The sequence below is a fragment of the Cataglyphis hispanica genome, chromosome 2 (assembly GCF_021464435.1).
Source record: "Cataglyphis hispanica isolate Lineage 1 chromosome 2, ULB_Chis1_1.0, whole genome shotgun sequence".
In the NCBI taxonomy this organism is placed as follows: domain Eukaryota; kingdom Metazoa; phylum Arthropoda; class Insecta; order Hymenoptera; family Formicidae; genus Cataglyphis; species Cataglyphis hispanica.
The window spans coordinates 129,202-146,586 of NC_065955.1; the positions used below are offsets into that span (position 1 = coordinate 129,202).

General features: G+C 34.2%; 1 protein-coding gene across 1 annotated transcript; it reads left to right on the plus strand.

Annotated features, from left to right (window-relative positions):
- Positions 1 to 4,181: 4,181 nt before the first annotated feature.
- On the plus strand, positions 4,182 to 12,468 carry LOC126858885 (protein charybde-like). The gene is made up of 4 exons (XM_050609539.1): positions 4,182 to 4,536; positions 6,351 to 6,534; positions 6,974 to 7,129; positions 7,515 to 12,468. The coding sequence occupies exons 1-4, from the start codon at positions 4,488 to 4,490 to the stop codon at positions 7,603 to 7,605; spliced, it is 480 nt and encodes a 159-aa protein (XP_050465496.1). The 5' UTR covers positions 4,182 to 4,487; the 3' UTR covers positions 7,606 to 12,468.
- Positions 12,469 to 17,385: the final 4,917 nt, after the last annotated feature.

Sequence of the window (17,385 nt, forward strand, 5' to 3'; positions counted from 1 at the left end):
CGCGTACGAGTGAGCGTGAGGCCGTGCGTGAAGCCAGCTCCCCCTCCCCTCCATGACTATATACAAACGAGTGAGTTTCTCTGCTCATTATGCGTATTTATAACTACGCGAGTCACAAACACACACACATGGCTCGCGATGCTATCGATTTTTCTGGATCTCCGCGCAACACGATTATGCCCGCGTGTATTATATATACGTGCGAATATGTATGCGTGCGCTCGCATCGGCCGTTATGTAACGCGTTCTGTATCGCGTTTCTATTAATGTCACTAATCGTCCGAGTATTAATCACGTTTATCATATTTCTCGACCATGTAAATGTAATATTACTACTGCCTTCTCTCTCATGTGTATGTGTGCGAGTTCTATAATGTTGTTCCGCGATCGTTATCTCTCTTTTAATGCGTCAAGTAATGCATCCGCGAGGCAACCGCGATTCTTTCGAATGTATTTCTTTCTCGCTTCGGAATATCCTATCCCTATACACGAGGTCGAAACAGGCACAAACAGGCATCCTCCGGCAAGTTTAAGTTTTCGGAGAAACGCTGCGTCGTTTCCCCGAATATATTCGTCGCACAGCAGCGGAGAACAAAGGAAAAAAAAGGCCTCTACATTTTTATTTTCAATATACAGATATTTTGCTGAAAAATTACGAAACTTTGCGTATCTTTTTTCAAAACTCGTTGAATTCCAAGCAATCGCAAGAGAGAGAGAGAGAGAGAGAGAGAGAGTATAACGATGGAATAAAAATGTGCCATTTTGAGATTTATAGAAATATAATAGATGTCAACGAACCTACATTATCTCCATGTATACATAAATGGTATACGATGGAGAAAGATATCCTCTTATATAATGCGTTAACGCGCGATAAATATATCTTACTTTTAGATACTCGCGTGAATTGCGAGGCAGTGTATCATTTTATTCCCTTTTGAATTAAATTTCTTTAAAATAATCCGCCGGATTAATGCGCGCGCCGAGTATATAGGAACTCGCATTCGCTCGAGCGAAGCCGATGCCGTGTATATAATTGTTACACACCGGATAATGCTGATCGTACATAATAGTAGAAAATGATAAGAAACTGAGAGGTGTACGGTAGATTTGGATGATTATTAGCTCTAGCCTCTAGTCCGCTAGAGTAGCGTCGCGCTCTACTCGTGCGCGCGAACCGGTTTTTAATAAAATTCAGTTCTTCGATTATTATGTCGTCGAACGTACGATGCAATCAGAGTCATCGGAGAGCGAAGCATCGCGATGCCCGGCGAGGCCAGAGAAAAAGGAGAGAAATAGAGAGACCATTAGTAAAAAGAGAGATAGCGAGCGAGACAATATACGAACGTTATGTTATTCGCGATCACGTACTCGCTTCCTCCGTAGGGGGAAACAAAGAGATCGATCGTTCGACTTATGGAACGACCATAGCTAAACTTTTATCTCTCTCTCTCTCTCTCTCTTTTTCTCTTTTTCCCTTGTCATCCTCGATTTACAGAAACGTGAATCGCTCTTCTCGCAGACTCGCAGTCTCGCGACTCACGAAATTAATGTGTTTCAGTTGAATGAGCTAACACAAAAATTGATTTGACGATGCTGGCGGCGGGGCTCGCGCTTATCAAAAGCTTGTTTGCACGAGAACGCGATCGCGAGGCTCGCAGATAAAAAGCAGCACTTCCGATAGAGATGTTATTCTGCAGAATCTACAGGCGTGTTGTTGTTCCACCAGCCTTTCGTTTTACGGATCGCTAGATTTATGATTTGTAGTTCAGTCCCTGAATCTCTCCCTCTATGTATATATATATATATATATATATATATATATATATATATATATATCTATCTCTTTCTATTCGCAGGTCATGCCCATGCTACGGATTGACTCCGCAGATCTTTGCGATATCTGATTGTAGATCGTCTCACACATTTAACCTTACAATCGTCGGATTATTTTATCTCCGTTTTTCATACACTTCACTTGATGTAGATTAATTATATTTATAAACACACGATAAGAGAGAGTAGAATCTCAAAGATTGAACGATACAACACCACCATTGCGTTTACAGATTCTTAACGATATGAATCGTATGGATTTGTAGATTGTGTGAATGATAAATATCTCGTTCGAGATTCATAAATCATCGGATGATATACGAAAATTGTAAATTTGTAAAAAATCGCTGTCACAAAACATTCTCGAATCTCTCCATCTTTGTATTATCATGGATTCTTAATATCACTGAGTCGCGATATTTTTTTTGTAAGATCTCTAGAGTATTTTTTAATTTGGCAATTTCTTGGTCAGAGTCATAAAAGTAAAGCTTGTGCATTATTCCTATTTCATATTTATAATTTGATATTTGCCGTTTTTCATATTTGTAAATCTAATTATCATTTATTCGCAGAAATTCAAAACTAGAAAAATTATGAAATAACTAAATAAACAGAAAAAATAATTTTTCATGCTTTTGCTGCAATGTCTTTATAAGAGAGAGAGAAAGCGAGAGAGAAAATTATATCTGTAATCTTCATCTTAGAATAAAATATACAAGAAGAATATTAAAAAGATAATAAACGCATTTTTATTTCCTCCTGTTATCTTCTTTTTAACTTTGTTATTTCTATGTATTTTTCTCTCTGCAATTTCCATATAATCGCGCGAATATAGAGCATTTCCACTGTACGCATCTCGGACAAATGTTATGTCTATGTTAATTGTCCAAATACGATCACCTTCGGTTATTAGAACTAACGGCACCGCCGTAATCTCGCAAGTCTCGTTACATAAATTCTCTTCTTGCGCGCAACCTAACATGTCCTCCGCGGATTAGACCGATAAAAATATTGTGTTTTCAAATACGCACAAGCTATTTATCAGCTGTGAAAAATAATTTCCTTCAACGAAGACGAAGCGATATTTTCAGTGTATTTCATAACGAAGACGTGACTTATTATGGATGAAAAACTGGAGTAGTAGCAAAAAATAAATCGCAGAAATGTCAGATTGCGTCAGATCGAATTTGACCCGTTAAAAAAAACAAAAACAAAAATAAAAAGATGCGAGAAATATAGTACGTGTATCGTTAAAAAAAAATTATTCCTTTACATAACGACGAAATGAATATATATCGCTTTAAATCGCAATGATATTTAAAACTCTTCATACAACCGAGACTGGAAACTTAAGTTCGATCGCGTGTCGCCACGAATAAGCGCTTCCTCTCTCTCTCTCTCTCTCTCTCTCTCTCTCTCTCTCTCTCTCTAATACAATTGAAATCTTACGCAATATACACACGATTCTAATAATCGGTTCTCTCGTACAGGAGCTCTTATTTTATCTTTGATTTATTACTCGTGTATGCGCGTCCCTAAATATACATATAAGTTTCTTATTAAAAGTCTCATAAAAAGATATAATGTTATACTCTCTTTTACTTTTTTATTGTATTATCCATGTGAGTGACCATTTTTGCCATAAAGTTGGCTGTACAGTCAAGATCAGCTGATTCCCACTTCGCAAGCAAAATATAATACCTCATACTGTGAATTTCTAAAATAAATTTTTTTTCTTTCTTCTAACATAAAGAACCGAGAAATGCACTATGTCGTTCTTCTCTTTACATTGAAATCTCGATTTGCTTAAATCGCCGATAATTTGAGAAAACTCGCTCTTGATACAAAGGGTCCAGGATGATGTCACCTGTGGCCTGTGGTTTTAATACACGCATCTCACGCCGCGTTAAAAGCCTGGCGTTAAAAGACTGCGCGACGTAACGCACGTAGTCACCGAGAGATCCAAGGGGAAAGACAGAGAGAGAGAGAGAAGAAACAAAACGAGCATCGTGGGTGAAAAAGAAAATCCGGTACGCTGGTGTGCTGTCACCGTCGGCCGTCGGCAATAGAGAACACAGAACAGCGGGATAGGATAGGACAGGATAGGATAGGTCCCCTTTGGAGAAGGACCACTTCTCGCACGCTCTCGCTCGCACACCGAGTACCGAGCGCCGAACACTGCCGAAGGCCGGCGCGAGCACCGTCGAAAACAGCCGAAACGCGGACACACTGTCTGAACGTCACGTAGGCGGTGTTGCTAGGCGGTCGACCGATGATGAAGGGCGGTGCGACGAAAGGGGCGGATAGCTCTAACTGGGTGGGAGCTCCCCCTCGTATAAAAGTCGCGTCAGCGGCCGCCGGCTGATCAGTCGAGTACGTGACATTACGCGAATTTGAGGTACGGTGGATCTATTACTTTACGTATAGCTACGGTAAAAGTCTTATCTTTTTTTTTCCCAACACCGCTGATACTATTCCATCGTTGGAAACCGCTTCTCGATTCGTTTCCGATATCTCATTCCTTGCTTTCGTTACACTGTCGGTTACTGAAAAAAAAATCACGCTGTCGTCTCGCGAAGGAACGAAGCCGACAAGAAAATCCGTACCATTGTGCTGGCTTTTCGTCCATCGTTGGACGTTCTCGTGAAATCATGGAGGTCCTGCCGTGTCCCGTCAACGTGGATTTCAGCAACACCAGAGGTAAGTGCTCGATTCTGTGTCATGTTGCCGGTTCTCTTTTCAATTCTTCATTTTTTCTATCCCGTTTCAAAAGCGTCGCTCTCCGTTCTTCGATCCTTCGAGCCGTTGCTTGTTCTCAGCTGACAACCGGCCGGTTGGAATCAGCTGATCTTTGCTCGCGGCACGATTCATTTTGGCTAATGAACAGTGCGAAAAATTTATTTTAACTTTTAGAATGCAAATGGAAAATGGCAGACTTTATTCGATTTATTCGGCAAAAACTCGAATAGCTGCGTCAATATTCAATATCCTTCTTTCGATGATACGAGGGAGAAAAGAAGGGGGTTGCCCTTCGATATTGTTTTTCCTTTCTGTGTTTTTCAATTGTTCTTATTTTGTGCGTTTACATACCGCATTATCTTTGTCATATTTATAAATTTTCCAGATATTTAAACGTTTTGACGTCCTTGTAGTAAATAATTACGAACTAACGAAAGAATATGTATGAAAGATTGCAGAGATTATAATTGCCTTTTTTAAATATAGAATTAAAATATAATTATGTTGCTGCGTTTAACGTGTAAGAAATATCAGAAAATTAAAAAACCTTTAATGAATAAACTGATGGCGTCTTGCAATTTTGCGTTACTTTCGCGACTTTCGATTCGACGATGGTGACGGAAATATTTTGAGAAATGTTAGAGATGAACTCGATTGTTTAAATGAAATGAAATGTGATACTTTTACTAAATTGCGATATTTACAACAAAGATGTGTAAGAATCGAAGTCAAACGAGTTCATACGTTGCCGACGACCTCGCCTCGTCTTAGCCGGCTGCTAGAAACAATGAGCGAAGCGAGAATTATTGGTCGAATAGTTGACGCGTGAAAGAAACAGAAATGTCATTATAGTTGAAATATAATGTTTTCAATCGCTCCCTTTCCCTCTTCTGCCGCTTTAGAATAATTAATATTGGAAGTTTCTAGTGAGGTGAGAGAACCGCTGTTGCGTCAGCATCACCTTTTCTGATGACAACTCTTTGTGATATTACACGTTTACAGATGTCCGTTCGTTTTCAAATAATAAAATGATCATCTCAGCATACGCGCGCTTAATTCACCGAAAGATTACAGTTGAGATTGAGAAAAATAATTATATATATATATATATATATATATATATATATATATATAATTAATTTAAAACTAAAAATACACAACACTTGAAACTTTTAATCCGAGATAAAAATCAATATTATAAAACGTGATCGAAATTAAATTAGTTTTAAAGATTACATTCGAATAGAATAGTACGTATTATGAATCATCGAGAATCAAAATATGTTTTTCGTTTAGCTCCATGTTTTCAATTGCTTTCACAGAATTCAAAGATATCGGTCGAATAATGTTACTTTATGATTACGTCAGTTTACACTTTTATACTTTGGAAGAGAGATATTGTATACTTGCAAAACATTCCAGACTTGCCGATAATATACGTTTCAGCTCCGATATCTTCCCGAAAAAATCGAGAAGGAAAAAAAAATTTATTCTTAAATCAAAATTATACATATAAATTATTTATTATCTTTTTAAACTTTACTTGAACCAAAGTTTTAGTCACGACAAAAATAATTGGAAAAAATAATTGGTAAAAAATATTTAGTTAAATATATTAATTATATTATTATAATAAAAAGCAGAAAACAAAAACAAAAAATAATTACATCTTTTCAATGGATCACGTTTTAACGACAAATGTTACATTATCACTTTACGCAATATGAAGACAAATTGAACTTGCGCGCTCAATTCCATTTAATTAATTGTTATAGCTGGAAGTGCGACGGACGAATTGGACGGTGCTTGCCAGGCGCTGGCAAAGAGGCTGGAAGTCGAGCTTAGGAGGGCTAAACACGCCCAGCTGGCCTGCGGCGAGGTTCTTCTACCGGCCAATTTGCTGCCTAAGGTAGCCAAAGACGTACTTACCATGGCAGAGAACGAGCCCTGTGGCCTTAGGTAAAGAGAGAATCTTTTTGTATCATTACAACTCCCGTCATAATCCGCAAAAATTCCAACGATTTAATATTAATATAATTCGAGAATCCGAATAAATTTATTTCGTGCAACAAGTGTCCATTTAGAAAGTGTAACGTGTTTTCGCCAAGTTATCTTTCACGCAAATTATTTTAAAGGTGAATATATATATATATATATGAGATGTTTGAAATGCAATCTTTCTTGGTCGTAATTTTTAACTCGCAGATAAGTAAAAAATTTTGTCACTCATTTATTGACGTTTGATACTAAAAATAGAAAAAAATGTTAAAATCTTTAAAATAAATTTGTGGTAAAAAAAAAAAAAGTTTCTTCCCAAATAAAGTTTTAAAGTTTGATATATATCATTTAAATTTTGTCGATGTAGAAATTAATATGTGTTTGATATAATTTGTTGCAGAGGCTGCACACTGTTCATTAGTTTCGAGACGGACAGCATGTGTCGCAAACTGTCGAAAATACAGTGCGATCCAAGTGCTGTGTCGACGTTCGAGCTCTATCTCACATTGAAGCAGGACTACACGTCTTGGCACATGCTGCTACCTCAGTTCTTAAAGTGAGCATACTTCGTATAGTACGTTGCAATTAAAATTTGAAATTATTTTAAATTGCCTTTGCGTTAATAAATTTACAAATTGAAAAGTTTTTTTCTATTCTGTTGATGAACATGAACTATTGTCTGAATGAGATAACATTCTCTAATAAGATAAACCTTGTTAGTTCGTTTCTTAAATTAGCTATCCTTATTCGAATCTTTATTTTAATAAAATGAAATCACGATAAGATCTGTTTTATTTAAATCATATAATTAGATCGCATATAATGTAAATATCATTCAGCTTTTCACACAAACATTACAAAGTTGCAAAATAAAATCTGAACGATGCTATAATATTATCTGCCATCAAATTCTCAATATCCGCGATCCATTTCTTTTTTAGAAATCTCACGCGCGGCGGTACCATCATGATCAGTAGGGACTTTACTCTAGAGAAGAAGAAACTCTACAGATCTTACCAGCAATCTCATTGAGGGATTTCGGATCACACATTTTTCACACGTTTTTCACCCGTTTTTTGCCTGTGCGTAAACGGATGCGGCCACACATTCTTGTCAGTCTGCCGCCCTGCGGGCGAATGTCAGCTGACTTTGTACAATATCGCAAGACCAGGGGAAGAAGAAATTCTAAGGAAAACGGAAGCAACAATACAGACCAGAGGTTAGACTTTTGTCGTTGTAATGACACGTGAGATATTTTGCGTTTAACTCTTTAACCGGATAAATATGCCTTTGTATTTTCTATACAAAGCAACGTTTCGCTTTGGAGAGCTTTTGCGCAAAAAAGATTGTCGGGGAATTCGAGAGAGATATAAAATAGTTTATATTATTATTTTATGTAATCCTTGCCTTGCGGTGACTGTCTTTTGAAAAATCAGATCTTGTGTCAAGTATCTAATAATAATGTGTACATTTAATAATTTGAAAATTTTGGTGACGAGCAATTTAACAAACCGAAATTTATAGGAATCTAAGAAATTAAGAATCCAGAGATTTCAGAATTTACAAGATTTTATAAAAAAGTTTGCGATGTTGAAGATTGCGTAGAATTTAAGAGGCTTTTAGAATCTAGTGGTTTAGATTTGGAATTGAAGGATATTGTAACAATAACAAGTTTTGATGAATTTAACAAAAGATTTTCATTGTTAAACAGCGAATCGGTTAAAGGGTTTAACGATAACATCACTCTTTGTTTTGTCCGCTGTCGCCTTGCAATATTATATCCAAGGAGAGAGAGGCCTACGATAATTGTGATAGTGCGAAATAAATTCTATAATATATAGTAGTAGCAGCAGCAGCAGCAGATCTTGTCGCGAGGAGAGCCTCTCGCGTCTTCGTTCTCGAAGAAGAGATATGTGATTATAAGACTTGTAACAAATTTCACGTGATATGTAGCGAATATAATTAATAGTTTTAGAGAGAGAGAGAGAGAGAGAGAGAGAGAGAGAGAGAGAGAGAGAGAGAGAGAGAGAGAGAGAGAGATTGAAAGAGAGAGAGCGCGTTTTACTGATTAATCATAGTCGGGTAGCTATAGTCGCATCGAATGTGTTTAGCAATCGATCTTTCAAAGCTCGCATTACAAGTGAGCGCATGTTGTCCATTTTTTTTTTTTTTTCGTTGCAAAATGTGAAATGATCATGTTGGAATAACGTGGCAGTGTGTTTTTCAATGTAAGAATTTTCTTCGCGGAGATCTCTTGCAGTATAGCCCAGAAGAATAGGTAACAAGACTGTTATTTCGTGATTAATTTAACTGTTAACATTAACATTAAAAATGATTCGATCTTATAACCGAAACATTTTAAATAATGAGAAAAGCGTAAACTTAGAATTTACAATTAATTTTTACATTTTCGATTAAAACTCTCGAGAAAGAGAATTTATCTACTTTAAAAACTATATAGCAAAAGTATATTTCGATAGTGTATTTATATATGCGCACACTTTTCTGTGACATCCTGAACCTCGGTTGGTAGAGATGATGGTACAGATGTTCGGTCCATTTCATCATTCCATCGATTGATCTTTCCCTCTCATTTCCCCATCATTTTCTCCCTTCGTAACAAGCCGTGAAAAAGCCTGTGAAAAATCTCATTTAGATTAAAATAATAACATTCTCTCTCGTCGCTGATAATCATCGCGCTAAATATCATTGTTTAAAATGTTAACAATATGATTTGTCTCAACCTGTTCAAATCATTCAACTTGTATTGGGAGCTGTGCACTTTCGTTTTCGATTTGTACCAATTGGTTTTCATTTAAATTTATATATTTTGTAAAATTTTGTTTTAAATTCTTGCGAATATATTGCGATTCTTGCGAATTATTTTTCGATAAAACTCGTACGTTGATGAATATTTACTCGTTGTTGAAAATTTGGTGGCAAGAAACTCGATACATAAGTATCGCTCCTTGTGGAACTTTGTTTCACAAGGAACTCGTCAAAGATTTTTCGTTCGTTGGAATATTTCTAATCATATCGAGAGGATTTCCTCAATGAAATAAGAATTGAAAAAGCGATGCAATTTCGAATACTTCAGAGAAGTAACGAATCTAATAATCGAGAGTTAAGTCAGAAAGGAGAATTGATCCTACTGTGTAAAACAATTGTGTAAAAAAATAATTATAAAATCATATGCAAAATAATGACGTAACACACACACACACACACACACACACACACACACACACACACACACACACACACACACACGCATATATATCTACTAGGCTATAAATGTGATTGAGTTATATATCTTAATATAATCTAATAATTGATTCATCTCGAAACTATATCGCTTGACTACTCTCTACGTAGTTTCTCAAACAGATTTTCAAATAGAGAAATAATGATCAGCTGAGCTCTCGCGCTTCCCGCTTCATCCCCGGGTGAAAAGGGGCGATGCGGAGACTCGGATTAGATTAATGCTTCGCCATTGAATTATTGTTTAATCTTTGCTTCAATTTGTCATATTATTATTATTATCATTCATTGACTTACCTTACGTACTACTTTATACGTTGTGGTTAATATCTATTCACGTTTCTTTTGTATGTCTATAATTTTTATTTCTTTACCCCTTTTTGTTCATTTTTTTTAGTTAGCTTATTGGTCTTTTCGCTTCGTCGTTTAAACGCGATTAAAGACCTTAGTAGCGGTATTGTGATATTAAGAATTATAAAGAGTAACTAAGAGAGAGAGAGAGAGAGAGAGAGAGAGAGAGAGAGGAGCGAGTGCATGATTATCGTTAAGGTTTAGATTAAGGACATTCGTTTCGTGAGACTTCCTTTGCAGGATCGAGAGAAATGCGTTCGTTACGTATAGAGTGTAGAGGAATACGAGCGCCCAATGTTATCTACGCGCGCACACGAAACGGGAGTCGAAAATCTCTTTATGTGGTTTATTTACAAAGGACGATGACATTTTAACTAGTCGAATCGAGAATAGTTGGTTCTCCTCTTTCGAATTGAATTAAAACGAATCCCGCGCAACGAGATTCGATGAGATTAGATGGGAGAGAGGGGGAGCCGTTTCTCGATAAAACTTGATAAAATGCAGCCGTTTCTCTTTCAATGAAAGTCAATGAAGCATAAATGCTCGCAATAAAATTCACCATTTGAGGGAAACTTTATGAATGAAGAGAAAAAAAGATAAAAAAATATTGTTTGTATATATATATATATATATATATATATATATATATATATATATATATATGTTATTTTTTATATACATTGGAATAAATTATCATTTTTATCGACAAACTTGAATTTTTTGGCATAGTTCGGTAGTAAAGTTTTAAAATTTATCTTCCGTATTTCAAAAAATTTATTACATATTTATAATTAAGATTTGAACTATATATCTCAAATTAGAGAATGTTAAGCATTTTTTTCAGAATCTAAAAATTAGGATCTCGCAAGAATTTTTTGTACAGCATCTTTTATGATCTCGAAAATCTTGTATTAGATTAAATCATTTGTTTAAATTTTAGTTTCAAAATAAATTGAAATTTATATTCCATTTTATTGATAAAATATATAAAATAAAATAAAAATATGAAAAAATTTAATATAAATAATAATATAACTTTGATGATGCATACACAGACACACACACACACACACACACACACATTCAATCAATATCGATATTTAATTAAAGAATACATAATTTTTCGATTGTTTATTATAGATTTCAAGAAGAAAACAGTTTATGAAAACAATTAATACTTGGAAATTATAATCTTACACAAGTATACAAGTTTAATATGTTTCCTTATTCAAATTCTCATTAAAGATCCAAAGTTGAAGTGATTTTGGTAACTTTATCGAAAAGAAATCAAAATTGAAAATCTCAAAACTTCGAAATGAGAAATGATGAATTTACGACGAGTTCAAAACTTGCCTCTCAATGACCTAAGATCTAAAGACCTAAATGATGGAATTGAACTGGTTAAAGAGATTTAAGGGAGAGAAACAATCCCGTCCAGAAAACTTTTTCCCATCATTCTCCGAGTCGTACATCTATATCTCCTTATTTTTTTGCAATCCTTAAAAAAAGGACGAAAGACATAATTCAAAATCGAACAAGAAACACAGCCACTTGATTAAATAGATGCAGGTATAAATTTGGGCTATTACATTTTTACGAAGGTGTAAGATTGATTTGTCGAGATGACTTTACGAACGATACAGAAATGTTGCCCGTTTCAAACCAGTCGGCACTTTATTGTAATACAGTGTGATATAGAAAATTATTTCCCGAAAGATGATACACTATCTAGAAAGATGATAAAAATTACTTCACGATAAGAAAAATGATATAAAGAAAAAGTTGTCCTTTTATTATTATTATTATTATCCACATATAAATATCGATATAAAAGAAAATCGATAATCTTTCCGGGAAATGATATTTGACAGACACTGTATATATTAACATGTAAATCACTGTAATCGGCAATTATCTGTTACAATAATAACAAACGCTACAAACAATGACGTTGCAAGTCGATTAATTGTTTTGCATTGTAGAGCGACGAAAAGCAATACTCGACTTCGTTCAATTGTTATTATTTTCATTACGAATGCGTGTGGGTGAGTCGCACGAATGTGCATACATTTTGTATTAAGTATTAATCATTTAAAATAGTTCTTTTTTTACATGAAAATCGATGTGAATAATGTATACGTATATTATCGAATATAATATAATTTTTATTACATTGCCGCTAATATCGTATAATATATAATGATATATTTTATAAAACAAATTCTCCAAGTATTGTGCAAAGTAAAGAAGTCAGAGAGCTATTAAAAGCTTGAAAATCATAAACTTTGTGATTTATTTTATTTGTATATGCAAGTTTATAATTGTTATATATAGTGTATATGTAAGAAAAAGAAAACCTGTAAAATTTTGAAAACTTATTAAACTCTTAAAGAGGCGTTTTATACGAGTACTCTTGTCAATGGTTAAATATCTATGGATGGAATAATTTATATACTTTCTGAAATAATATATCACATCACAATAATGTAGAATATGATATAAAGATGATGATCCTCATTAATCATGTTTTTACGATGTGCGAAAATTTTAGCATTAAAGCATTAAAAAAGTGCAAATTTTTTCTAAAGAAAAAAAAAACAACATTATAAAACATATATATATATATATATATATATATATATATATATATATATATATATATATATAATGATGATAATGATGATGATACTTTTTGAGACTTATCTTTGGTGATTCTGTGCAAGAAACACATTATAAAACTGAAAAAAAGTCCAAATGATAACGATAATAATAATTCGATTATCGAGTAATATAAGTTATAGTAACGAACTACTTGATCGATTGTATCTGCGATTTATCGTTTGTAGCGATTGTTTGTTGACAAGGTAAACATTGGCTCGTGGCTCAACTTGCGAAACAACTCACGTGTTACGTACGTCGGTGTTGCAAATTGCATTAATTAATTTAATACAATATTACAGGAAGACGCGCTCTCGTCTCGCTCCCACGCAAAGTAATCATTTTTTTCTTTTTTTTTTTACGAACCGTCTCACGAAAGAATTTTCTCGTGAGCAAAACGAAGTGATTTATCACCTATATATATGACGTAAAGTACGCGAAAGATTTTTCAAATACGGCATAATCGCATCGCGATAATGGTCAAGTGAAATGTTTAACCTTAAACAGAATGACATATATTTTCAATATTATATATATTTATACAAAGCTTCAGAGGGAAAGAGAGAGAATTTCCAGATTCAGTTATTGAAGACCCGCAGATTGCAAAAATTTATTCAAGAATCTATTAATCGATGATAATCTTTTTCTTTCTTTTCTTAAGGTTTCAGATTTAGAAAGGCTTCTTTTTTATACTGTTCAGGGTTAAATGTTGGATCACCACGAAGTCGAATGATCGATGGAAGCGCGTTCTTCATTGAAAAAAAAAGGAAAGATGTAAAAGATGTGGAAATGACAGTTTCTTGTATCTCGTATCGAGGCTAGAGAGAGAGAGAGAGAGAGAGAGAGAGAGAGAGAGAAATAATTCGTGAATGTTGCACAGCAATGATTTGCGTGACGCTCGCTGTGCTTTGGATATTTTTGTACCTTGCGCGATATATGTGGAAGTCCGATTATACGTAGTTTCCGTGCGATAGTTTACCCGCGATTAACGTCGCGGCTTTTTCAATATGTTAGTGATCCTTTACGAATGTATTTTCTGTATTAAGGACCGCTATGTGATGTTATTTCTAATTATTTGTAATATCTATGACAATTTATCTGCGTTCAAGAGAAACGCAAATAATAAAAAAAAAGATATATATATATATATATATCAAAGAATGGCATGTTGATTATTTGCTCCCTCTCACAATTATTTCTTCCTTTTATATCCTTTTGAGTTTTTTATCTAAAAATTGTAAAATCTTTAATTTTATGTCATGCTTTTATAAAAAAATGAGCACGAGAGAAATTAAAATTAGTTATCTATTGCATGTCGAAGGATATTTTTCGATTTAAAAATAGGATAAAGACAAATAAATATGAAATCGACAGATAAATATTGTCTTTTGTTAAACAAAGTTGTGTGTCTTCTGAAGGTAATATAAACTAAACTATGATAAACTTTATGGTATAAACAAGATGTCGGAAAAACAATGATTTATTTATGAAACTTTTTTCGTTAATAATTTTTTAATAAACGATGAGTGACGATTAAGATCTTTTGATTGTTACTCAGGAGGATAATATTTATAATATATGTGAAAAATAAGGTCATATTGGAGCTGCCTCCTTTAAACAGAGTTTTACCTAAACTACTTTAAAAATAAAACAGAGGTGCAAATCTCGAATTTATGTATAAAAGAATAATTTAATGCAAAATATAAACTTGATTATATAATTAAATTAATTACTCTACTTGTACTTGAAAGATCTGTAAGGGGTTTCTCTATTAAAAAAAAAAAAAAAAAAATTATATAATTCTATAACAAATACTTGAAAAAATATACATGTATTTCAAATTGTTCGATCATAATGGACTTTAAATTCGTCATAATTTGTTATTAAAGAATATTAATACATCCAAACTGTGCGAGGTATACGAAGCACAAACAACAACATAAATATGTCGACGTAGCGACAAAAAGGAGCTGTTATTGCTCCCGAGAAATGTTTTCGACATCGATATTTGCAGTTTTGAAATAAAATATGCATAAAATTTAATATCGGTCGGATAAATTGGCGATAAGTAAATCGTGAATAACGACAATATATTTGTAAAGCGTCGTGTGTATACACACACACAACACACTGATATATACATATAATCGGTGCGTTTGCATAAAGTGCATTTTGGATGAATTAATAAATATTGGACAAAGAATAAATAGGAGAGCGATGCGTATAGAGATGTTTGTAAAACATGAAGGATTGTGTGAAGCCTGGACTGAAACTCGAAACGCGATGTGTTGAGGTTGAGGGGGGAGAACCGCGTATTGTTTCAACTAGTTCCCGCAATTATCACGGCGTACAAGACTGGATAGGAGAAACCGGTTTCGCGCGCGCGCGCGCGCACACACGACCCGTTTGTCCGTATTTCCATCTTGAAAACTCGTATTATCGCCACCGACCATATTCTCCCCGATTTCTCTCTCTTTCTCTCTCTTGTAAAAAATTCTATACTGCATAATAAAGTGTAAACCGGATCGCAAGTAAGATTGCGTAAGCTTTGTCGATCTTGGAGCGTTTCTCGTTCGATATTTTGCAAACTGTTACGCGCGATTCGCGATTCTACGCATCCCTATATATATTTTTCTTCTATATATAGTTTGTTTATACGAAATTCTCTTTTATATACAGCAGGAGAATGCATCATCTCGTTACTACAATAATATCGTAAATGAAGATTTCTCCAACCTTTGAGATTTTTTCTCGACGCTTTTATTTTTTAATGGGAGAAAGAGTTGGTTAACGACGAGAGAGTTATTTAATAGTAATATATAAAAAAGTATACTTTTCCATCATGTTTAAAATTAAGTATTTTTACGATTATAAGCTTTAAACTGCAATTCCATCAAAGTAAAGTCCAGTTCAAGTAAACAATAAAGAATACAACTTTACTAAAGAATATTAAAAATTATTACCTCTACTTTTAATGATATGGAAATCTCTCTCTCTCTCTCCGTCTCTTTCTCTCTTTAAATATATAAGCTTATAACTTAAAAAAACTATTTATACAAACGTTTTTCTGTTCGGAAACGATAGTTTTTAAGATATTTTGTAGAAATATTAAACGCGTGCATTCTAAAAATGTATTGTCGCGCAATCCTTTCTTCGATTTCTTTCTTTCTCTCTCTCTCTCTCTCTCTCTCCTCTCTTCTCTCTTTTAATATACCCTACGTACATAGTATATATATTTATACACATATGCGCGGCTCGGTGTTAATAGACTTGAATATGTTGAACGAACTAAAATTAATGAGAATGCGCTTCTCGGGACATCTGTGTCCAATTTGCTGGCAAAAGAGTTGGTATTTCTGGCTCGTATCCGCGAACGATCAAGAGCATCCGGATGCGCGTCCTCTTCCTGAGATATCAATAATGCGTAAAGGGTAATTTTGCAAGTCGCGCACGATAACGGGCTGGCAACTGGGTGACTCGACGCTCACAATCAGCTGATGGCCGGTACAGTCGGTGCGCTTGTGCGCGCGCACATTCAGGGACACGCGCGTATCCGCCTACCGTTTTCTCGCTAATACGAGTCGATACTGCTAGACGACTTACCGCTTCGAGAAAAAAGTTTCAATTAAAAAAAAAGAGCAAAGTGTAAAATAAAATCTTTTTTGAGAGATGTGTTTAAAAAAAGTAATATTATTTTTCCAGCTAGAAGGTAGGAGACTCTTGGAATCGAGATGATGTACGGAATTTTTTCCAAAACACAATAGTCAAGGAAATGGAGAATCTTCACGAATGTCACGTTATTTGAATAGAGCTCATCGTCGTTTGCATAGAAATTCTTTGGTTATTAAAATTCTAAATGTAGATGTAAGAAATCGCGGCGATTGTCGATATTTTAATATTGTTTGCGTTGACGTCAAGTGTTATGTTTAGCGAAAATCGCAGAATTAAGCAAGGCTGTTTTTTTTTCGTGATATCAGAGAAAACAGTTTCTCTTCATTCTATTTCTTGCACAATACTTATGTGTTCTTTCGAGCAGCAAAATTACTTTTTATAACTCGAATAGCATCAATAGATGTAATTAGGTCAATCCGATTTAACTCGCTATAATTTTTATATTCTACTATTTGTAGTCATCTCCTCTCTTCATAATTATTAAAGAATGGAGAAATACTATCTCCTTTTCTTCACATTTTCTGCAAATATTTTACGTTAAAAGTATAAAAGTAAAAAAAAAGAAAAAAGATCTGCAACATATATTTTATTTTATTGTTTATATCAATACTCTCAGATTAGTATATAGGATCAATGTCACGACTTGTGACTTAGCAGCGCGATGGAAAATAGTGTGATATATATATATATATATATATATATATATATATATATATATGTATATAATATATCTATTATTTACTTTTCTACCGCAGAATGACACTGGATATTCTAGTTTCAAGTTATTGATACGAAAAAAATCAAGATAAGTATCAACGGTGGTCCTCACCTGTTTATCCTCTGAGTAGAATGACTATATCTTTTCGTGTG

Coding starts and splice junctions, on each gene's coding strand:
- LOC126858885 (XM_050609539.1), top strand. CDS start 4,488: ATGGAGGTCCTGCCGTGTCCCGTCAACGTGGATTTCAGCAACACCAGA. Junction 6,535..6,973: donor AACGAGCCCTGTGGCCTTAG/GTAAAGAGAGAA, acceptor AATTTGTTGCAG/AGGCTGCACACTGTTCATTA. Junction 7,130..7,514: donor CTGCTACCTCAGTTCTTAAA/GTGAGCATACTT, acceptor TTTCTTTTTTAG/AAATCTCACGCGCGGCGGTA.